Raw genomic sequence first — 26165 nt, forward strand, 5'->3', positions numbered from 1 at the left:
AAATACATGCAAAGGCAAGTCAACTTCGGGGTATATCGATACATATGCAGCCTGGTCACATCTCGGACTTAGTGTTTAAAATGTCATCAAGATACTCAGAATCTTGACCATCCGACCCCCCATTTAAGTCAACTATTACGATGGTTGATTCTTTACACAGCGAAAAGAACATACGGACGAGTACAGGTTTAAGGATATCTACCACAGTTCGGCCATCAATATTCATTGACTATTTGAACAGACAATGGAATGACACGGTAGATCATGTTCACTCCGAATGACAATGCAAGTTGGAACAATGCCCGTTATTTAGTTATGTTGAGGGTATACATAGTGAAATTTCCATTACGTTACCATGGTGATACTAAACATATTGGCAGCAGGGATGACTCTACATGGATCCGCTTCTTCTGAACAATCTTTCTGCAGATAAAACGGAATGCATGTCAAGGAATTCTAATCGTTCGGAAGTAATCAGTTGGGATATCCAAACGACAGTACACTGCCATATTGTCAGGATTGTATTTTCTGCTCTAGTAGCACCGTGCTATTGTTCTGGGGCGACAAGCAGGAAACTGAGCGACGTTTAATCTGAATGTGTTCTATTGTTGTGAGACACCACCATTCGTATGTCCATAACAAGTATGCTAATAGAAGCACAAGGACAATTTCCCTGTGATAAATCCAATGAGTATTATAACCCGGTGAGGTGAGGTGAAATAGGGCTTAACGTCCCGTATAACATTATTACACTTATATAGCGACGGGCACGCATGCAATCGCGCCTTCTCATGCGCCCAGACTTTTTCTCCTTTACCACCGTAGGTGGTTCTTTTTTGAGAAATATATGATGATGATGATGACGTTGATGATGATGATGATGATGATGACTAATGCCGGTGTTGTAGTGCTATCCCACTGAGATACCATGCGGTAGTTTAACACGAATACCCCACTACTTACTCCGAGCCGACCAGTCCTTGTTTTAGCCCCTAATGCCGAGCGCCAGGCAGGTGTCTGTTGGTGTGAAGCTGTCGGGGTTTGTGCATTTCTTATTAATATTTTAAATTTATTTATTTTGTCTGATTTAATTTATTGTACAAGTAAAGAGAATTGTACATCTTGAATTATTTATTAGATTTATCGTGTTATAATCTTTTCTTTTTTATTAATATTATTTAATTTGCTGCCAATCACTGCAGTTGCGATGGAAAGTCACAATTTAAATGTTAATTATTGTATTCTATCCATGTCACTTGTCTGTCCCGCCCCCCCCTCTCTCGCTCTCACACACACATACACACACACACATACACACAAACTTTCTCTCTCACACACATACACACACACACTCTCTCTCACACAAACACACACACACTCTCTCTCTGTCACACGCACTCTCTCTCACACACATACACACCCTCTCTCACACACATACACACATACACTCTCTCTATCACACACATACACAAACACACACACTCTCTCACACTTACAAATACACTCTCTCTCACACACACACATACTCTCTCTCTCACACACTCTCTCTCACACACATACACACACACGCACGTACTCTCTCTCTCACACACTCTCTCTCACACACATACACACAAACGCACATATTTCTCTCACACACACATACGCACAAACTCTCTCTCCCTCTCTATCTCTCACACACACAGTCCCCGAGGAACTTCTTCCTGTTCGCTGGTTACCGTTGATACTATCCACAAAACATCCTCACCAAACGCACTACTCCCACCGTCCCCATTCAAACAACCCTCCTCTCCCTACCAGCCAATACGGCGCTGCCGTCACACGCCTTGTCACTTGGCAGTGTGAGTTTCAGGATTGATTTACACAGTCCGCTGTTTCGCCAGCGTAGTGTCACGTCAATGACGTCGCAGTGAGGACCTCACTGGCGGAGTGTTGATACTGTCGGCGGGGATGATAGCAACTGTTGCTGTGAGTACCAACACTTTCTATGAACATACCGCATTAGTTGTATTCGCCTTACTCAAAGCTTGACATTTCCATTAACCGCATACCGAGTTGATGATATGACTACAACTCAGCTGTGGATACAGAGATACCACAAATAGTCAACTGTGTGTATCTTAGAGTGATCTGAACCTTCTTTTCAATGTTGATTAGTGCTGGTAAGTGTAGTACTGTTAATGGTCAAAGTGATTAATATGCAATCAAACAATACAAATTGTTTCAAGCGTTGGTTCGTCACACCGAAGTCCGAGTTTAATTCATACGTTGTGTAAAACCAATTCTTGATGTGGTGATGAAGATGCTTTATTGCTTTTGGTGACTTTAGATTTAAAACTTGTTGTTTGAAATGTTTAATAACGTCCACCCGAGTCACTTTCATTAAGGAATTCAATTGAAGACACAATATTTTTAGTGCCGACTATTTTATCATACTGTTAACATACTCACTGCTAAGAGAAACGCGAACTGAAGAAACATATTGAGAAGTATGTACGACGTCGTTAAAAAGAGATGTTTTCAATGTTTACAAATTAATGACAAAACCAACAATCAGTGGAGTGTTACCACAGTGTCTTTATTCAAATCAAGATATGCTATACGTGATTTCCAAACTTTACACGCAAAAGCTGCACGAGACAAATGGTGCATCTTGAGTCATGGATTTATGACGTCACATGTGATGCGTTCGTGAGCGTCGTTTCACACAACAAAAAGTGTGGTCGTTTGTGCATCGAACCAATCTAATATCTCTTGAACATGCGTGATTGTTCATATATTAACCAACATTATGGTATTCACTTTTCTTTTGGTTATTTGTAGTGGGTATATATACTGTATTTATCTTCTGATAATGTCTGATTCTGTATTGGAGTTATCACCTATAGGTGGTGCAATAATATGTCTCACATTCGTTCACAATATCGCTTCTTCTCATACCTGTACTAGACGTCGGAATTACATCGATGCGTGTTACACAGATAACTTTTCGCATTTAACTATACAATGAGTGAGTGAGTTGGAGTTAACGCCACTTTTAACAGTATTACGGTTATATCGCGGCGTGTCAGCTTAATGTGGGAGGAAAGCCCGAAGTGATGCAGGTCTCAGACGTTTACCACTTCGGTGAAACCCACGAGCACGGCTATGGTGCTGACAAACTTAATAACATAATCGGGGCGAATTGGGATTCGAACCCACAATCATAGGTTTCCGACGTGCCCAACAGCGAATTGCGGCGCCTTAGGCGACTGGGCTACCCGTGCCCCCTTAACTATACAGCTGGTCCATCACATTAGCCTATTCCAGCAACTAACATATACATAAGGCCATATTGTGTTCATCTGTGATTCAAATCGAATCGTGGCTCTGTGTTCTTGCCCCAGTAAAGCTTTAAAAAAAATGAGGTAGACATGTAGATGACATTTCCAAATTTGACGCAGTGACAACAATACTGCCTGATACAAGTCCCTATTTTGACTTGTACCACATGTTCCCGCGTTATTTCAGTTGAATAATTGACTTGCCTTTGCATGTATTTGTGACCGGATCACCGATGGGGCAGGCGGATATGCTCACCTTTTCAGGAACATCTAGTATCATCTCTATTTGATCGTGATTCATAAACACACGCTTTTGATAGAGTCGGAATCGTAAATTGACTCTGTTTGTCAGAAGAGATTTTTTTGATAAATTTCGAAATGTATTGTCGCTTGAGTTTACGTTCTTTATTGGCAAATAGAAACCGACACCGAAGTACTTGTCTAGCTGTATCAAGTGGCAACGCATTAGCTTAACCAATTCATGCCTCTGTGACGTGCAATATCGACATGATACCTTTTAATTTTTCAATTTTGATCAAACTGAACGTCCCTTTTACACAGCGATACAGTATTGGTAAAGAATATGTGTAGGTAATTTCGTTTAGCATGTTACTTTCTATCTTTATATCATGCCCCGCCCTTGTGAAGTTTTATGAACATATACTTCTAAAAAAAGTTAATTAACACACGATGTATTCAAGCGGCTGCAGTTGTTCTGTCATGCCATTACTCATTAACGAAATTCATATGACAACATCGGGTATTCTTTAACATTTTTTAGTAGTATCTAACTTGTAAGAAATTCTTCCTTTAAATCTAGGATATAAACTGAGGGCCAAAAGAAACGTTACCAACATTTACTGATTTGCCACTTTGAAACAAAGATGCCAACCTGTTCAAAAACAGTAAAGAATACATCTCACGAATACAGCCTTCATGTTCTCTGTCGTTCTTTGCACGTGCTTTGCGGATTTGGGGAGATATTGGTATTTTTCAGCAATTTTTTAAAACATTGTTTCCCAAATTATCGTGCAATTTCCGGGTATAAATTACGCATGGATCCGTTCCCTATCATTGGTTGTGATGATTAACACCAACGAACATGCCAAGACCGACTACTGTCCAGAGCGAGAGAGCCATAGGTATGCTGCAGATGGGCGCGGAACAGAGAGCGGTTGCCATTAACTTGAACTGCTCCAAGATGACCATTACCAGACTGGTCGTACGTCTCCGACAGACTGGCAGAACCGCAGACAGACCACGGAGTGGCAGACCAAAGGTCACGACCCCGCATGATGACCGCTTTTTACGGGTACTTCATCTGAGGAACAGATTTCTTACTGTGACGTCATCAGCTGCCAACAGCTTAGGACATCCGGTCAGCAGGCAAACAGTGACCAGACGACTACGACATTATGGTCTCCGGGCTTATCGCCCTTTCAAGTGCACGACCTTGACCCGTCAACATCGACGTGCCAGATTGACGTGGTGCAGGCAAACTCAGTGATGGCAACAAAGGGAATGGCGGCGAGTGTTTTTAGTGACGAGAGCAGGTTCCAACTCTTCAAACCTGATGGGCGGACGCGAGTTTATCGACGACGTGGTGAACGTACGGCTCCTTGTTGTGTCCAGGAGGTGGAACCTTACGGGGCGGAAGTGTGACGGTCTGGGACGGCATTTGCGGGGACGAGAAGAGGGAACTTGTCATCATCGAAGGCAATCTGACAGCACAACGCTACATTGACAATATCTGACGGCCAGTGGTTCTTCCTTTCATCCAGCGTCAACAACGGACGGTGTTCCAACAAGTTAACGCCACACCTCATAAAGCCCGTATTACTGGAGACTTCCGCAACGTCAACAACGTGACTGTCCTGCCGTGGCCAGCTCGATCACCAGATCTGTCACCCATAGAACATCTCTGGGACCAGCTGGGGCGTCGTCTTCGGAAACATAAACATCCTCCCTTCACGAGACAAGCGTTTATCGTTGCCCTCCGTGAGGAATGGAATCGGATACCCGCAGTCGATGTAAGGACGCTTGTCTACTCAGTTCGACGCCGTATTCGAAGATGCATTGCCGCTCATGGAGGTCATATCCTGTTTTGAACGGTCTGGGCCGTCGTCACCTTAAAGTTGTAACCAATGTTGTTGATCGAATACTGGACGAATGACCCCATGTCAAGAAATGTCCCTGTTGGAGGTCAAGGACTTTGTTGTTGAATTAGTAAATTCGCATTTAACTGTTCTGAATGATGAATTTCTACAATACAATCGTTATTGCTGCTTCAAATTGTGTTGGTCATATTTTATCCTAGAAATATCGTTGGTAACGTTTCTTTTGGCCGTCAGTTTATTTTATTCAACCTCTTCAACCATTTATTGACTATAAATATTCCGACTTAACACAATTACGTTAAATATACTGTATATTTTATTTTATATAACCTTTCTTGACACCATGAATACCCACTACAGGAGCATCCTCCCTTTTGAGTGCAATGGAATATATCTGCATTAATATACCACATGTACGTGACAGTTATTGACGCGCTCAGATATGCACACGTTTGTATAACTATGCATACTGTTTGCCGGACAACTATCTAACATTGTTAGCACTGAGCGCATCGTGAAACACTGTGTCACGTGACTGATTTGGAATTTATGCGTTCTAATATGTGTGTAGGGATATCAGATGTAGTTTCCAACATACAGAATATATTTTGGGGAGATTATGGATAGTACTAGTTTCGGGGTAGAATAAGTCTTCAGCAACCCATGCTTGTTGTAAAAGGCGACTATGCTTGTCGTAAGAGGCGACTAACGGGATCGGGTGGTCAGGCTCTCTGACTTGGTTGATGCATGTCATCGATCTCAATTGTGTGGATCGATGCTCATGATGTCAATCACTGGATTGTCTGGTCCAGACTCGATTATTTACAGACCGCCGTCATATAGCTGGAATACTGCTGAGTGGGGCGTCACACAACAAAAAAACAAACAAACAAACAAAACGGATAGTACGGGACAGATATGCTACTCAAAAGCTGTTACGGATACAGCGTTGATACGATACCACAACATTACAGCTCTATAATTGTCATTGGTGTACTGATGAGATATGGAGTGAGGTGAGGTGAGGTGAAATGGGGTTTAACGTCGCGTCCAAGATTATTGCACTTATATAGCGACGTGCATGTACGTGTGTGTGTTTGTGTGGCTGCTTGTACTAGTCCGGACTGATGCCGATTTATAGTGCTAGCTCACTGAGATACCATGCCGCACTTTAACATGAATATCCCACTCAGAAACAGTATACTGACTCCGAGCCGACCAGTCCTTGTTTTATCCCCTTTATGCCGAGCGGCAGACAGGGTAACAACAAGTACCATCTTTTAACGTCTATTTGTATGTCGCGGCCGGGGATCGAAACCCGGACCTTCCGCTCTCCGGGCGGACGCTCTACCACTAGACCACGGAGGCGGTCAGATATGGAGTGAGTTCACTGAGAACTGTCCGATCTTGTGCGGTCCGGGTTAACAGTGTTCAGATGAGTGTGAAATGTTGTGAGACTCCCTGTACAGTTCTGGTATTGCAGTGGGTACAGACGATGAAAACTAAATTTGTTAACTGTGGGAATAACAAAGCATTTGGACCATCAGATATTGATATACATGTAAAAGCGACACATCCCTTTCCATAATCGTAAGAAATTTCTGCTAAAAGCAGAGTCCATTGAACAATTCCGACTATATCATGAGCATGTGTTTATAAATCACTATCAAACAGTAATGACACCTGGGCCAAGTTGCACAAAACGATCTTAGCGCTAAGACTATTGTAAGCCTATGTTAAAGTATGGGAGTTACGATCATCTTAGCGCTAAGTTCGCTTTGTGCAAGTGGGTCCAGGTGTCCGCGGAAAGGTGAGCGTATCCAGCACCGGTCACAAATATAACGTCAACGCAAGAACATAACCAGTCTCGATTATAGGACGAATCAGATTTCATTGGTCGTACAAGGCAAAATAGCTGTGAGATTTTTTTAGTTGATCGCTGGAAAGCAATGATTTGACACCAGAGTGTGTGAGTACGGTTTTACGCCGCTTTTAGCAATATTCCAGCAATATCCCGGCGGGGGACACCAGAAAAGAGTTTTACACATTGTACCCATGTCGGGAATCGAACCCGGGTCTTCGGCGTGACCCGACCGCCCCTTATACTTTGATGTATAGTAACCACTCTTCGGGTAAAGGGGGCGCTCGGGTAGCCTAGTGGTTAAAGCGTTCGCTCGTCACGCCGAATACCCGGGTTCGATTCTCGACATGGGTACAATGTGTGAAGCCCATTTCTGGTGTCCCCCGCCGTGATATTGCTGGAATATTGCTAAAAGCGGCGTAAAACCGTACTCACACACTCTTCGGGTAATGTAATCGGGTTTGTTGGCCGTCTGTTCCTTATACGTGAATATGATTTCGTTTTATCAGTTGAAGCATGGAACTCTATAGAAGTTGATTTCATACGTTCCACCTTACCAACATAGCAGAGGTGACCGAGGGCTGCCACAATTCTCTGTGCAGAGTTACGCCCCTTAGACTTACCTGGATGCGCCGCTTGAGGTTTATAAGCTGTCCATTATACGATATTCCGACTATATTATCAAATCTTTACGGAATCACTATCAAACAGTGATCTTCATGTTTTCATGAAGAGGTGAGCCTCTCCTTCCCCACCGGGGGCAACCGTCATAAACACATGCAAAGGCATTGTTCAACTGAAAAGAAAATCACGGGAACATTTGGTTCATGTCAAAATGGGGGATTGCATCAGACATCAATTTTGTCACCGATGCGTCAAATTTGGACATGTCCTCCACATATCTGCCATAAAAAAAGTCCTATAAGCTGACAAAGCCGTATGCAAAAGTGCAAAATTTCAAACTTTCTTAACTAGAGACAACATTATATTCAACTTTCAAACATAGAGAACCAGAAAAACTTTCTGTTCTCGCGGAGTTGAATATAGGTACTGATGGTGCCTTAAGCTACATAGAAACCTTTTACCTCTCTGTAATCGGACCGCCTTCGTGGTCTTGTGGTAGAGCGTCCGCCCGGAGAGCGGAAGGTTTGGGGTTCGATCCCCGGCCGCGTCATACCAATAGACGTTAAAAGATGGTACTTGTTGTTACCCTGTCTGGCGCTCGGCATGAAGAGCCTAAACAAGGACTGGTCGGCTCGGAGTCGGTATGATGTGTCTGAGTGGGGTACTTATGTTAAAGTGCGGCATGGTATCACAATAATTCGGCATAAGTCCGGACTAGAACAAGCACACACACACACACACATTCATGCACGTCGCTATATAAGTGCTATGATCTTGGACGCGACATTAAGCCCAATTTCACCCCACCTCACCTCTGTAATCATATTGGTTTGTGGTTCGGTGAGTACCCAAATCAGATAACAACAGGATATGATTGGATCGAAGATTAGGCAGCTAGGTGGTACAAAGCACTTCCTGAAACATTAATATAACACAGGTAGACACTTAAGGGCTATGGGCGTAAAATTACCCCCAAAGCCAAAGTCTCAATTATTATTTGCAAAATTACCCTGGAAACATCGCCGTGGAAAGGTACCTCAGAAATCGGTGAATTATCCGAGGAATGTCCGTATATTTACCCTAAGATGAGATCAACAGTTATTTTGGCGTGGGTAATCATGGTGTTATCACTTAAATGATCCATTCAGGCAACAGTCACGGCTATATCGCGTTTTACGCCCAAAAGAATATGTTGCGTCGGGTAACAGAGACTGCTTATTCTCTCGAATTTAATTAATTTAAGAATTGTCAGAACTAAGCGAAAACCCATTCTGAACATCAAGACCTGGAATTGCATTGAATTTCCAAACAAATGTTGAGTAGTATAACAATTTCCTAACAAACGTTCGTCATTGTGCACTTTGCTTGGTTTTTATTCGTACGTAGGAAGTAGGATTCGTAAGGGAATATCTGTTATCTGCCACAACAACTCAAATTCTATCTTACATTTACAATATATTATCTTGGTTCGTGAATCACTTCCCTGCTGGAGCCACGATGAGACGGTAGTATCGTGTCAGATTTCGAAAAGTTTCGTATAGATCAGAAACAAGTTTAACCTGAGGCTAGTAATGTTACATGTGATACGTTCCAGAGGACGGTTTTCGTTTTATTTGTGACGTAGTTTTGTATATTGATGCGTTCCCCTTGGCAAGGTCGATTGCATATGATGCATCACACGTGTATGAGAAAAGAGAAAACCAAAGCATACTGTTGAAAGGGCTCGCGTGGTCTAGTCGTATGAAACGTAGTATTTCGATTCACAGAGTCGCCTCCCCTTGCTACAAGGATCTGCTGATCATGGGTATGCACCCTCTCTTAGCCAGAACACAAGTCCTTTGTTTGTCGTCACCTATATGACATCATATACTCATGGATTAGTTCTAAAGGCGCGAACGTTCAGGAATTGTGGAAATTCGTTTTCTCCCACGTTTCTGGACTCGTGTAGATATAGCAGGAATACTGATCAATTCTCTAACTCACTAGAGTAGCATACACACCACACTCAGCATCGTCAGTGAACATTGCACGTATGATTTCGAGTTCTTTGTCAAATAATCCCTCAGAAATAATTTTTGACTCTACATATGTCTTGCATATAAAAATATACCCAAGACACAGTTAAATGTGTTCAATCATACTGTGTAATTCCGCACGTCCCGATGTGCTTTAAATTGCATCTGAAATATATATAATATATGGGGAAATATATGTGAACCATTACGCAACGAGTTGACAATTGTTTTAGGTATGACCGTTTGCGCTAAGACGGATCCCGGTCGCAAAAATGGCCACGAGAGGGGCACGAGTCGCTATTCGGCTTGTCCCGGAATAACACGAGTTGGTCATGAATGTGAACATTCCCTGCATCAAGTGCGATTGGCTGAGGAAAAGCTTGACAAGACCAGACAGACAGTCCAAGACTACGTCTTCATAACAGTCATCCCAAATTGATAATGCTTTATCGTAGTAAGTTTATGACGTCATCAGACCCTGCGTTCACAACAAAGGCGTTATACAGGCACTGATAGAGGAAGTTCCGGCACACTACTTTCCGATCGAAAACCCAAACACTACACCGACCTGGTTTTTTGCTATAAACGTCCCAATGCTTCAATCTATTGTCTGATTGACCCGCGAAGACCATTCGGATTTTCTCTTTCTATCTGACGGGGGCGGTCGGGTAGCCTAGTGGTTAAATCGTCGCTCGTCACGTCGAAGACCCGGGTTCGATTCCCGATATGGGTACAATGTGTGAAGCCCATTTCTGGTGTCCCCCGCCGTGATATTGCTGGAATATTGCTAAAAGCGGCGTAAAACAATACTCACTCACTCACTTTCTATCTGACACACGCCAGGAACTGCTGCACCAAAGCGAGTGAGCTCCTGAGCAGTTGCAATTAATCGCTCCGGCCGTCGGCCAGTCTCGATTATCGGACGAAACAGATTTCACAGTGCGTAAAAGGCCAATACGTGAAAACAATCTGAATGGATCGCGGAAAATCAGCAATCACACCAGGTGGTCGTAAAAAGGGTAAGCATGTTCTGTGCAAGTGGCACATTACCTGTTCAAAACTATTGGATTTTCATGATTCATGAACGTCTCCCTACACTATAACGCCGCGGAAAGGTTTTGTACTTTATTGTCAATGTCAGTGTAACATAAATAACATCGCTGCGTGTATAATTCATAGTTTACTACTCCTGGGTCTAAATACTTGTAGTTCCCACACACTTGATTAGGAATTACACATTTACTGACAATTATTTTTTACCATCAAAGTGACAGACTCTGTCATGTGATTACATTTTAATCACCACAGTATAGAAAAGTCGTTGCTGCCAGTGTGCTGCTTTTTTGGTATGCTTGAAGTCACTTAAATCATCTTTTCAGTAATAGCAAATAGCCGAAAGCCGCATTTATCGATTTCCGCCAGGTGCTTCCGATGGAAATAGTTGTCGGACAAATATCACCTTTCAAGATGACATAACAGCTTGCTCATATTTTTTCGTTCACGATTACACTTAAAGGTGTATTGCATGTATGGCGTCTGTTTAATACGGAATTAATGTCACCAAAAGGCAAATGTAACAATATCGCGAAAATATCAATGAATGAGTGAGTGAATGATGTTTTACGCAGAAATCAGCGATATTCCAGGCTAGAGAAACCAGACGTTGAGACGTCAGGGTACGATGCCAATCATGCCATGCATTAACCCGAACCGGATCTCTAATCCAGTGTATCAACACACACCTAATGGGTTTACCTTTACATGTCTATGTGAAAAAATCAATCTTGCTTTCCGTGACGCACCGAATCTTAAACATTGCCTAAGGTTATGCCTTGTGTTCCACGGTATCCAGTTATTACTAATTTATTCCATTCGTTACTGAACTGAAATATTACAGATATATGTTAAACCTGGGGCTGCAAAATTGGAACCCGGTCGTTCACACATTTTGTTCTTTTTAAAAAAATGCTTTAGTAAGGGGCGGTCGGGTGGCATATTGGTTAAAGCGTTCTCTCGTCACGCCGAAGACCCGGGTTCGATTCCCGACATGGGTACAATGTGTGAAGCCCATTTCTGGTGTCCCCCGCCGTGATATTGCTGAAATATTGCTAAAAGCGGCGTAAAACCATACTCAGTCAGTCAGTCTGAACTGAAATATTACAGATATGTATTATACCTGGGGCTGCAAAATTGGAGCCCGGTCGTTCACACTTTTTGTTCTTTTTAAAAAAATGCTTTAGTAAGGGGGGACGGGTGGCCAAGTCGTCTGAGACGCCGCAATTCGCTGTGCTGAGTTGTGTACCTTGAAAGCCATAAACAATCCTGTTTTCCACAGGGGGGTAGGGTGGGGGTGGGGTGTGTGTTCCTCATGGAACAGCGACACCGCCTCGTTGTTGCCGTACTTGACTGAAAATATAAAACGTCAACGTCAGTAAATTCTCAGTCTCGATTATCCACCCACACAGATGCCATGGGAGTAAAGGGCACATTAGCGGTGAAAATGATATGAATGGATGACTGAAAATCAGTGAGGACACCAGGTGTTTTCGAAAAAGGTAAGCATGTCCTGCCCTACCGGTATCACCCGCCGCATAAAATGACGCATCGGGATCTAAAATCATCAAAACAGCTGATCAATCAGAGCCAAGTAAACGTGATGTTATCATAGTTTTAGTGGGAATTACTACAGACAATGACATTACTATGATCCCATATGACAAACTTGAGGAAAGCTTCATTCGTGGGGCATGAGTTACTCAACGTTGTGACCATAGATATTGTGACATATCTACCTTTAGAGGTTCTGGGCAATTAGTCAATAATCAAAGCACATGTTAGCTTAGTGCGTGAGTGAGTGAGTGAGTGAGTATGGCTTTACGCCGCTTTTAGCAATATTCCAGCAATATCACAGCGGAGGACACCAGAAATGGGCAAGAAGTATCTCCATGGGCACCAATAGTGCTCCTCTTCTTGCTGAACTGTTCCTTTATGGATACGAATCGAAAGTTCTGCTGTGATTGGAAAAGTCAAAACAAGATAGTGAGTGAGTGAGTTTTGGCTTTACGCCCCTTTTAACAATATTCCAGCAATATCACGACGGAAGACACCAAAAATGGGCAAGAAGCATCTCCATGGGCACCAATAGTGCTCCTCTTCTTGCTGAACTGTTTCTTTATGGATACGAATCGAAAGTTCTGCTGGGATTGGAAAAGTCAAAGCAAGATAGTGAGTGAGTGAGTTTTGGTTTTACGCCGCTTTTAGCAATATTCCAGCAATATCACGGCGGGGGACACCAGAAATGGGCTTCACACAATGTACCTATGTCGGGAATCGAACCCGGGTCTTCGACGTGATGACCGAACGCTTTAACCACTTGGCTACCCGATCGCCCCTTCAAAACAAGATAATCTGGCCAAGAAGTTCAACTTAAGCTTCAGATATATCGATGGTCTGATATCGTTCAATAACCATCAGAAAGCCAATTCCCTTCCGACGATCTACCCACCTGAACTAAAAATAAAGGATAGCAGGGAGACCGTCTCCCTGTATGACAAAAGGGATGACTTCAACTTTCCAATAGTCAACTATCCTTTATGTCGAGCAATATTCCAGCAGCTTTCAGCGTACAGTCAATCATGATCTTTCTACGATGATTCCAAAGAGCGTCACATGACTCTTGCTTAATAGTTGTTTGATCAAGGTTACAACATTGAAGACCTCAGTAAAGCTTTGTCTTGATCCATATGTTCCCGTGCCTTTGTCAGGTGAATAATTGATGTGCCTTGGCTTGTGTTTGTGCCACCGGTGGGACAGGATACGCTCACCTTTTCGCGAACACCTGGTATCATCACTATTTGATGGCGATTCATAAACACATGCTCATGATATACAGTAAAGTACGGTTATAACGAACTCAAAGGGACTACTAATTTTAGTTCGTTATAACCGTAGTTCGTTATAAACAAATATACGGCATTACTACAGCAAATAGTCGGGACCAGAAAAGGATGTTCGTTATATCCGTCAGTTCGTTATAAGCGTGTTCGTTATAACCGTAGTTTACTGTATTCGGAATCGTACTATCAGTAGAGATTTCTTATGAATATGGAATGGGTTTTGTCGCTTTTATTTTGATGCTTTATCTTTGCATATAGAAAGTATCACGCGAATGTGTTTTGAAATGGTAAATGCCATGTATTGGGAATAAAGATTGTATTTAGAAAGCCTTGGTGGGCCTCGTATTTTGTGTTTATTTCCAATACAAGATATTTACTACCCCAAAACACACGAACGTCATAACCTCTTCATCATATTATATAATTCTTAAATTCGTTCATCGAAAATAATCTCTCTCAAAAGCAGTATCTCTCGGTGATCGTCTTTCGCGGGAATCCAAAAGCCGTTGGCTAGCTGAAGAGTACCAAATTGAAACTATTCTATTGTGTGAGACATCACGTTTGTTTAGAGGCTGCTCGGTCAGTTTATATTGTCTTGACTTAACAAATGCGGTCACATGTCCCACGTTTCGCCTAAATGAAACAAAGTTTAATTTCGGACTTATCATGCTGAAATACAACTCTTTGTAATTTGTAAAAGACGCAGGGTTCCATCAGCAGGTGGAGAAAATGATATGTCTAGCGTCCTCGCTAAACTGCTTCGTTTATAACACTGATGTTGCCTACATTTGTACAAGGTGCCCTGTTGGACGCTGGTGTACGGTGTCTCAAAATATTATTTTCATAATGACAAAACATATCCCAGTAACTTATGTAAATCCTCGATCGTCAATTCTGACTCCATAGCCAACAGTCCAGGTCGACGCCATGTTTGTTTAATATAAACACTGAAAAAAGCACTTAAATGACATTTTTTATTTGCGTTGGCTCCATCCTGCCGGGAAATATAGTATTCGTATGATAAAGTAATATATCCACAATATAATGTTCGCTTTATGAGTTATGATATAGTTATATGGATCAGGTTATAACATTAAAACAAAACCTTGAACATAAAGACCAAATTCCATATTCCTTGCAACAACTCAGCTTTATATCGTGTTCTTTAAAATCAATGCAATATGTAGTCTGTGTTTGATTTCATTATAAAACAAACTGTTTGAATTTGAATGACATGTTTCATCAATGATAAGAATGAATTCCGATGCCATTCCCAATTTTGAGTTACCATATGATCCCCTGTTATTTCGGGTGAACAATTGACTTGATTTTGCATGTGTTTGTGACGGTGTGCCACCGGTGGTGGAGGAAACGCTCACCGAACACCCGGTTTCATCACTATTTGATAGTGATTCAAAAACCCCAGTAGTGAGGTGAAATTGGGTTTAACGTCGCGTCCAAGATTATTGCATTTATATAGAGACGTGCATGCTCGTGTGTGTGTGTGGCTGCTTGTACTAGTCCGGACTGATGCCGATTTATAGTGCTAGCCCACTGAGATACCATGCCACAGTCTAACATGAATACCCCACTCAGACACAGTATACCGACTCCGAGCCGACCAGTCCTTGTTTTAGCCCCTTAATGCCGAGCGGCAGATAGGGTATCAACAAGTACCATCTTTTAACGTCTTTTGGTATGACGCGGCCGGGGATCGAACCCCGGACCTTCCGCTCTCCGGGCGGACGCTCTACCACTAGACCACGGAGGCGGTCTAAACCCTAGTAAAACCTTAAAGATAATTATGGTTGACATGTAGATGACATTTGAGGCATAAGTGACAACAATAATGTATGATGCAAGTCCCTATTTTTGACTTGTAACATATGTTTCCGTGGTTTTTTTCAGTTGAACAATTGACATGCCTTTGCATGTGTTTGTGACGTGATCACCGATGGGACAGGCAGGGTATGCTCACCTTTTTGCGAACACCTGGTATCATCACTATTTGATAGTGATTCATATACACCGGCTAATGTTATGTTCGGAATCGTACGATCGACTGTTTTTGACAGAGATTTCTATTGAATATGGAAAGGGTTTTGTCGCGTTTAGTTTTATTTGTAATAAAACGTTTATTAGATATCAGCTTGATATAATGATCCAAATAAAGTTTCTTAATGAGGCGTCGTGAAACCATCTATCAAACATTGAAATAGCTCTTTGACAAAACATTTGACGTCATCAAACAGTAAACACTGACAAAAAAAATAAGATCAAACAGCTGATACGAGGAACAGCGATACAACATTTGATGTGGCACATCCACATGCGCAGGCTTAATTAGACTTGTAAGATTAATGTGTCTCGGGAACGATTTTGAATATTTGTGAGAAATTTTCATCTAATTCTGGAATTTTGCCATATTTCTACAGTGGACATAAAAAATGCTGGTATCGATTCTTGTAAATGCCTACGTATAATTGAACACACTGAGATCGGAAAAAATCAATGGAAGCATTTCAATGTACGTTTGAGTTGACTGGTGATAACAAAAGTAATCGATTGTCACTAAATATACAACGAAAACGGCATAAATATATAATTAACATCCACAAAGTATTACATGAAAGCATTGTCGTATCGCACCTAAAACTTTCAGATGAATGTAGATGGCCAAATGTGGACAGACTGCTTAGCCTTTTATCACATAGAAGCAGACAAAACCAAATGTACAAAATACTGTTATGAAGTTCCAATATCTAATTTTCAATTTAGCAATCATCTCCATCCATCATCAAATAGACTTGACACGTCAATATGTTTCACATAACCCTTTATTCAGTATGTACTCGACATGTCCAAACAAACGTCACCTTGATCGCGACCACGACGCGCCATGTTCGCACAGGGTTCGCGACCAGGGGCACGTGTAATGTCTTTCCGATAGCGAAACGTTGACTTTTAACGAACAGTCAAACATGGGCTATTAGGATCTATTCCGTTCCGGAATCACCACGAAGAGACTTGTGGTTCTTGGGATCTAATCATCCCTCAAGTCCCAAGGGTTTGCCTACAGGATTCGAACAGAGTTCGTATATGGTCTACGAGCTATCAGTATTGTATGAGACACACGTGTATTTCATCCCCTTACAATTTTCAAAACAAATATATTTGCCATCATCTGATAGCTTTACTCAGACTTTAATTGATTTCCTTCTCTGGGGCCACATGTAATATTAATATGACCTCAGGGAAAACCTTTTAGTGCTCCCGAAGCCCATCTGGCTTGGGCTACCGCTACTAAATGCATCCCTCTCCGCTGCCGACCTGTGCTGTCGCTTCTATGTGACAGCAGCAGGCGTCGAGAGATCAACAACTTGCCACTGCAGTCGCATTCGCTCTCACCAGATCAAGAGGCTTCCGCTGTTATGTCAAATATTTCGGACAGTGACAGAATTGTGAAAAACCATCTGTTCGAAATGGTAAATCATTTCCGCCTTCTGTACCGGAACATGGTTGCCTGTGGCTAGTTATCTAAACAAATGCCTAGACACTGCGCTGTGTGTATACCGTCAACACGGGTATGCCACGTGTTCGTCACCAGGTAGCGTCACATCATGTTAACTGTCAACTTTAATCATGAAGTCATAACTGTGTAGGACATAGAGTGAGTGAGTGAGTGAGCATGGTTTTATGCCGCTTTTAGCAATATTCCAGCAATATCACGGCGGGGGACGCCAGAAACGGGCTTCACACATTGTACCCATGTCGGGAATCGAACCCGGGTCTTCGGCGTGTCGAGCGAACGCTTTAAACACTAGGCTAACCGACCGCCCCGTAGGACATAGAAGTTAGTCCTGCACCATGACCGTGGAATATATTTATTTGATGAAAAATAATAATCTAGAAAATCATACAAAAGCAAGTCTAGCCAGCTCAAGCTAGCTCTATTCCACACTGAAATCAGCATAGGGGAATTTTTTTAATTTTTCGAGTCAAGAAGGATATTGTGTAATATAAGATTTCAGAGACTAAATGTTAGTCTACATAGAAGTGTATATGCATTGATACACAGCCGGACCTGAGAGTGCACTTGACTGTCTGTAGGATGAATAAGAAAGTGACATAACATGAGAAAAACATACTGTGAGCGTAAGGATCTTCCTGGTTCTTACGTCCTTACCTTGTAGTCTTCTGAAAGTTAACGTTCTTGGAAAACACCATCAGAGCTTATATCTAATGTTGGTATCGGTAGATCTGTCTTCAAGGAAGGTATCATCAGGCCCTGTGTTCAAGGATGGTAATATAAGATCTGCCTTTAAGGGTGGTCTCATAAGATCAGGTCTTCAAGTATGGTATCATTAGGTCTGTCATCAAGGAGAGTATTACTAGATCCTGTCTCTAAAGACAATGATAATACTGCGTAGTAATACATTGTCGTGAATTACCTCGGCTGTGACGATGAGGTTGTCGGTCAATAAGCCGTTCCTATACATTGTCACATTGAGCTGAACCCTACAAGGTGCTAAAAAAAGCAACAGAAAAGTGATCATTTAAATAATCACTGATTATGCAAAAAACGTCAAAAGACATTATTGCTAAAGCAACCTTCCATTCTGCATTGTATGACTCCTAGTTCACAAGCTCTAACTAAACACACCATGCTATACCCTGTATTGAAAACATTCTATGTAATCACAACGCCTACCAATTTTCAAACATGAAAACTCCTGGCATACAATTGTTTGAATTGTTGAAATTTTGCAAGATTATTTTCGTAGCACTTGTTACGATTGACTCGCAATTGGAGACGTGTTTCCCGTCAATATTGGACAGGACAAAGGACGTCAGCGTGCTGAAGACATAGCTGCCAGTCACTTCTTTAAAGGGTGTCTGGTTACCATTCGTATCCTCTCGCCGTTCTATTATTCGAGCTTGGATGTTTCACAACGACTCCAAATTAGAACCTGTCAAGGCATCCGTTGGATAACACATCATCTAACACAATTGTGAAATGACAGTTAGAATTACAAACTAACTTAAATAGCCTTGAGTTCTAAAATAACAAAACAGTTGAATAATTACTGTTCGAAAATGACAGATTTTTACAATTCTCGTATTTCAAGGATGCAATTTAGAAAGCAACAGCTTTAGTGTTTTAGATGTTAATGTTTGTTCTTTTAGATACATGTGGAGCATGACAATTTTCGTAGTGCAGAAAAACTTTAAAAAACCCCAATGATACCATGACCTTGGTATAGTAATTAGACACATGTGGCATATAACATTTTTAGTTTCAGATGTTTATAAGAAATTCAAACCTTTTTTGTTATCTATGCACATTTAGTGAGAGAAGGAAAGCCTTTCCCTGCGCATTTATTACCATAACTTATACTATATTTCCCATGCTTAGTATATCAGTTAAGGATAGCCGTTACAATCTGAATCTGTTTTTGTTGGAGATAAAACGAACTGGGTCATTGTGTATTCCATGGCGTTTCGGCATGCCTATCTGTCAGCACATCACAGACTATGGAGGAAGGTAATACCTATCTACCAGCACATCACAGATTATGGAGGAAGGTAATACCTATCCACCAACACATCACAGACTATGGAGGAAGGTAATACCTATCTACCAGCACATCACAGATTATGGAGGAAGGCAATACTTGTCTACCAGCACATCACAGACTATGGAGGAAGGTAATACCTACCTACCAACACATCCCAGATTATGGATGAAGGTAATACCTATCCACCAACACATCCCAGATTATGGATGAAGGTAATACCTATCTACCAACACATCCCAGATTATGGATGAAGGTAATACCTATCCACCAACACATCCCAGATTATGGATGAAGGTAATACCTATCCACCAACACATCACAGATTATGGAGGAAGGTAATACCTATCTACCAGGACATCACAGACTATGGAGGAAGGTAATACCTATCTACCAACACATCACAGACTATGGAGGAAGGTAATACCTACCTACCAACACATCCCAGATTACGGAGGAAGGTAATACCTGTCTACCAGCACATCACAGATTATGGATGGAGGCAATACCTGTCTACCAACACATCACAGATTATGGAGGAAGGTAATACCTGTCTACCAACACATCACAGATTATGGATGGAGGCGATACCTGTCTACCAGGACATCACAGATTATGGAGGAAGGTAATACCTGTCTACCAACACATCACAGATTATGGATGAGGGCATTCCTGTCTACCAGGACATCACAGATTATGGAGGAAGGTAATACCTATCTACCAGGACATCACAGACTATGGAGGAAGGTAATACCTGTCTACCAACACATCACAGATTATGGATGAAGGCAATACCTGTCTACCAACACATCACAGATTATGGATGAGGGCATTCCTGTCTACCAGCACATCACAGATTATGGAGGAAGGCAATACCTGTCTACCAACACATCACAGATTATGGATGAGGGCATTCCTGTCTACCAGGACATCACAGATTATGGAGGAAGGTAATACCTATCTACCAGGACATCACAGACTATGGAGGAAGGTAATACCTGTCTACCAACACATCACAGATTATGGATGAAGGCAATACCTGTCTACCAACACATCACAGATTATGGATGAAGGCAATACCTGTCTACCAACACATCACAGATTATGGAGGAAGGCAATACCTGTCTACCAACACATCACAGATTATGGAGGAAGGCAATACCTGTCTACCAACACATCACAGATTATGGAGGAAGGCAATACCTGTCTACCAACACATCACAGATTATGGAGGAAGGTAATACCTATCTACCAACACATCACAGATTATGGATGAAGGTAATACCTGTCTACCAGGACATCACAGACTATGGAGGAAGGTAATACCTATCTACCAGGACATCACAGACTATGGAGGAAGGTAATACCTATCTACCAGCTCATCACAGATTATGGAGGAAGGTAATACCTATCTACCAGGACATCACAGACTATGGAGGAAGGTAATACCTATCCACCAACTCATCACAGACTATGGATGGAGGCAATACCTGTCTACCAACACATCACAGATTATGGATGAAGGTATTCCTGTCTTCCAGTACATCACAGATTATGGATGGAGGCAATACCTGTCTACCAGCACATCACAGATTATGGATGAAGGTATTCCTGTCTTCCAGTACATCACAGATTATGGATGGAGGTAATACCTATCTACCAGGACATCACAGATTATGGATGAGGGCATTCCTGTCTTCCAGTACATCACAGATTATGGATGGAGGTAATACCTGTCTACCAACACATCACAGATTATGGATGAAGGCATTCCTGTCTTCCAACACGTTATTACACACAGATTATGGATGAGGGCATTCCTGTCTTCCAACACATCACGGATTATGGAGGAAGGCAATACCTGTCTACCAACACATCACAGATTATGGATGAGGGCTTTCCTGTCTACCAGGACATCACAGATTATGGAGGAAAGTAATACCTATCTACCAGGACATCACAGACTATGGAGGAAGGTAATACCTGTCTACCAACACATCACAGATTATGGATGAAGGCAATACCTGTCTACCAACACATCACAGATTATGGATGAAGGCAATACCTGTCTACCAACACATCACAGATTATGGAGGAAGGCAATACCTGTCTACCAACACATCACAGATTATGGAGGAAGGCAATACCTGTCTACCAACACATCACAGATTATGGAGGAAGGCAATACCTGTCTACCAACACATCACAGATTATGGAGGAAGGTAATACCTATCTACCAACACATCACAGATTATGGATGAAGGTAATACCTGTCTACCAGGACATCACAGACTATGGAGGAAGGTAATACCTATCTACCAGGACATCACAGACTATGGAGGAAGGTAATACCTATCTACCAGCTCATCACAGATTATGGAGGAAGGTAATACCTATCTACCAGGACATCACAGACTATGGAGGAAGGTAATACCTATCCACCAACTCATCACAGACTATGGATGGAGGCAATACCTGTCTACCAACACATCACAGATTATGGATGAAGGTATTCCTGTCTTCCAGTACATCACAGATTATGGATGGAGGCAATACCTGTCTACCAGCACATCACAGATTATGGATGAAGGTATTCCTGTCTTCCAGTACATCACAGATTATGGATGGAGGTAATACCTATCTACCAGGACATCACAGATTATGGATGAGGGCATTCCTGTCTTCCAGTACATCACAGATTATGGATGGAGGTAATACCTGTCTACCAACACATCACAGATTATGGATGAAGGCATTCCTGTCTTCCAACACGTTATTACACACAGATTATGGAGGATATCCAGCCAAAGCCATTGGTGAGCTTATACATAATTACTCAGTATCCCATGATCATATGTGACATAGCTGCCTGCATTTCCATGGCGACACGTATCGCCGCTAAATCTCTTGACCGCAGTCCATGTGGTTCAGGTTATGGTAAAGGCTACTGTGCTGATGATGTTGCACCTACTTGAAGCATCTTTCTATCATGACATTGAAGGATGGTCTAATTTGATTGGTTAATTGTACCAAATCGGAGTGTTTAATGCATGATTACAACTTCCGACCGCATCAGTTAACTGAATATGTGCGAACGACAAAGAGTCTGTTTAAAAACAACCGCATTTTAATCATGGTAGAATTGAGATCAGCCTGTTCTATTAAATTTGTAGGTAGTTCATCGTTGACTTAACACTTCGAATTGAACTGCATCTACCTCACAAGTGAACATATCAGTAGCTCTGATACCGTTAATACACAGCAAACACAGCATGGGAAAATACAGTTGACACACTTCTTGGTGATCAATATAGCTTGAGATAGGCAGGGTGCCTAAATTGCAACACATCACCAATAAGGATTATCCTGAGACTACCCTGAGTTAATGGGGTATGAGTTTCAGAGTGTACAGATAAATAACAATGCTACTTTATCAGATAATTTTGATATTTAAATGTATGACATCCATTCTATGTATGTGTGTATTATCGGAGAGCTGAATCATTACTGCCTGATAAAATAGTAAAGTGTAATAATTGATTATGATGTTTAGATTTGCACAGGTGAATTCGTTTGTCAAGCATGTAGCTTATGATCCAAAGGTTTAATCATACACTGGTAAATGAGTTGGGACGAGTGCTCCACAACATGGAATTGATTTTTGCATTGCACAATACCCCTTCATAGATACACCAGGTGCAGAAGATCCATAATGTTCATTATTGTAGACGTTGTTCAAAATGAAGAAATGATTTCATGGTCCTTGTCATTTGAAACGCTTGATTCATACACTCTGTCGCTGCGGTGTTGTTCCAAGTATCTACAGCTGAACGTAACCTGATGGTGTTAAAACATGACCTGTGTTCTCCTGATGGTATTAAACCCCGACACTGTTATCACGTGATGGTGTTAAACCCCGACACTGTGATCACGTGATGGTGTTAAACCCCGACACTGTGATCACGTGATGGTGTTAAACCCCGACACTGTGATCACGTGATGGTGTTAAACTCCAACCTGTGATCACCTGATGGTATTAGACTCCGACCTGTGATAACGTGATGATGTTAAACCCCAACCTGTGATCATCATGTGGTGTTAAACTCAGACCTGTGATCACCTGATGATGTTAAACCCCGACCTGTGATCACCTGATGATGTTAAACTCCGACCTGTGATCACCTGATGATGTTAAACCCCGACCTGTGATCACCTGATGATGTTAAACCCCGACCTGTGATCACCTGATGATGTTAAACCCCGACCTGTGATCACCTGATGGTATTATACCCCGACCTGTGTTCACCTGATGATGTTCAACCCCGAACTTGGATGACCGGATGATGTCGAAACCCGACCTGTTATCAGCCGATGGTGTTACACTCCGATCTGTGTTCACCTGATTGTGGTTTAACCTGACCTTGTTATTGTTATTGTCCTATCCTCTGTGTTTACTCCAGGTGTTCGTCTACTTCATGTGGTCACTGCAGGTGTCCTATTCGTTTGTTCTCTGCATGTGACGTGCTACCACGTGTGTTTACTGCATGTGTCGTGCTACCACGTGTGTTCACCGCAGGTGTCCTATTCTTGTGCTCACTGCAGGTGTCCTATTCGTTTGTTCTCTGCATGTGACGTGCTACCACGTGTGTTTACTGCATGTGTCGTGCTACCACGTGTGTTCACCACAGGTGTCCTATTCTTGTGCTCACTGCAGGTGTCCTATTCGTTTGTTCTCTGCATGTGACGTGCTACCACGTGTGTTTATTGCAGGTGTGTGGCTACTATGCTTGCCTTTAAAGGCGACTGTGCTTGTCGTAAGAGGCGACTGACGGGATCGGGTGGTCAGGCTCGCTGACTTGGTTGATGCATGTCATCGTATCCCAAATGCGTGGATCGATGCTAATGATGTCAATCAATGGATTGTCGGGTCCAGATTCGATTATTTACAGACCGCCGTCATATAGCTGGAATATGTCTGAGTGGGGCGTTAAAAAAAGAAAGAAAGAAAGAAAAAACTTCTAAACAAACCAGACAATCGATACATCCAGAAATCATAAGATAGCGTTTAATGAATTGTTTGCCATTTACTCATGTTTACACTATCGTGTATTTGCTCACGTCAACAGCATAAAACATGCAATGTATGAAAGAAAAAGGGTTAATTCTCAGCCGTGTTAACATGATCAGACCAATATTTCAGTTCTCCGTTACTTTAGGCCCAGACATTTCTAGTGGGTCATAATACATAATAACCTTATCTTACCAGTCCTTCAAACGAAGTGTCCAAGGACACAAATATGTAACCACTTGTGCTTGTAAGAGTAAACGAAACTCATTGCTATTTACTGTATAAATACAATGAATTATGAAGACATAGTATTGAAAGCTATATCACGTCGCCAAGTCTCTATCATTTACTGGCCAGTTCCCAGTAGCTGTTACATTTAAGACTGCGTTGTGAATATCACACTCTCACTTCCCTCTCAGCAAGAGCAATCACATTGAAGGTTTGCAGGGATAATTGCTAGTCGTCAATAATTTCAGTGTTTCGTGCTGTGAAAAAAACATTCCATTGTGCAAATCGAGGATGTCATGGAGTTCACATGCTATTTTCATAGTCGCTGTTTACACTGAGGTAGGCCTTATTGAACACTTCAAACAGCCGCAGAACATCGACTGATTCAGTTAAATCATGAAGAAAATCGACGTGGGTCCCAGTTAGGCAAAACTGTTTTGATTGTTACAAGCATGCAGATGTCATGTTGTCATGTTGATGTCATGAAGGCTGCTCGTTATTTATGGACCGCCTCCGTGGTCTAGTGGTAGAGCGTCTGCCCGGAGAGCGGAAGTTCCGGTGTTCGATCCCCGGCGGCGTCATACCAAAAGACGTTTAAAGATGGTACTTGTTGTTACCCTGTCTGGCGCTTGGCATTAAGGGGCTAAAACAAGGACTGGTCGGCTCGGAGTCAGTATACTGTGTCTGAGTGGGATATTCATATTAAACTGCCGCATGGTATCTCAGTGGGCTAGCACTATAAATCGGCATCAGTCCGAACTAGAACAAGCAGCCACACACACATACACACGTGCATGCACGTCGCTATATAAATGCAATAATCTTGGACGCGACGTTAAACCCCATTTCACCTCACCTCACCTCATTATTTATGAAGACTTAACCTGGATTGAAGTGTTTGAAAACTTTTAATCACTTTGTACGTGTTTGTTTATGGAAACCCTGACTGTCCACATCCTGATGTTTTGATGTTCGTTCGGAGAAACATACAGAATGACTTATGCAATACTTCTTCAGAGTTGCAAACGTTCGTCAAGAAAATAAAGATAAACTGTCGGTAGACTATTTATTGAGGTGCGGTGAGGTAAAATGTGGCATCTATACTCCTGACTTCTACCAGCTTCATAGCGCTAGCCCAATGGTTTTGGTTTTGGTTTGGTTTGTTGTTTAACGCCGCACTCGAGTCTGGACCAGACAATCCAGTGATTGATATCATGAGCATCGATCCACGCAATTGAGATCGATGACATGCATCAACCAAGTCAGCGAGCCTGACCACCCGATCCCGTTAGTCGCCTTTTACGACAAGCATAGTCCCCTTTTACAACAATCATGGGTTGCTGAAGACCTATTCCACCCCGGATCTTCACTAGCCCAATGAGGTGTTATACATCAGTTTATCATAGATGCACAACGCTGACACATAAACTGAATCTAAACTGAGCATTTCATTGTTT

At 42.1% G+C, this 26165-nt stretch overlaps 1 protein-coding gene across 4 annotated transcripts in view; it reads left to right on the forward strand.

The window, feature by feature from the left end:
• LOC124151962 (calcitonin receptor-like) overlaps positions 1–26165 on the forward strand; it is a 216162-nt gene that overhangs the window by 52900 nt on the left and 137097 nt on the right. For 3 of the 4 annotated variants that reach the window (XM_048388937.1, XM_048388949.1, XM_048388953.1), the window contains exon 1: positions 1894–1968. The exons of the other annotated variant lie outside the window; for it this stretch is intronic. In XM_048388937.1, the coding sequence (XP_048244894.1) occupies positions 1951–1968 (18 nt within the window). In that variant the 5' untranslated portion in view covers positions 1894–1950. Of the gene's footprint in view, positions 1–1893; positions 1969–26165 lie in introns of those variants that run through there. 4 annotated transcript variants of the gene reach the window in all.

Source organism: Haliotis rufescens, unplaced genomic scaffold, assembly GCF_023055435.1.
Source record: "Haliotis rufescens isolate VD_foot unplaced genomic scaffold, xgHalRufe1.0.p SCAF_10, whole genome shotgun sequence".
Classification (NCBI taxonomy): domain Eukaryota; kingdom Metazoa; phylum Mollusca; class Gastropoda; order Lepetellida; family Haliotidae; genus Haliotis; species Haliotis rufescens.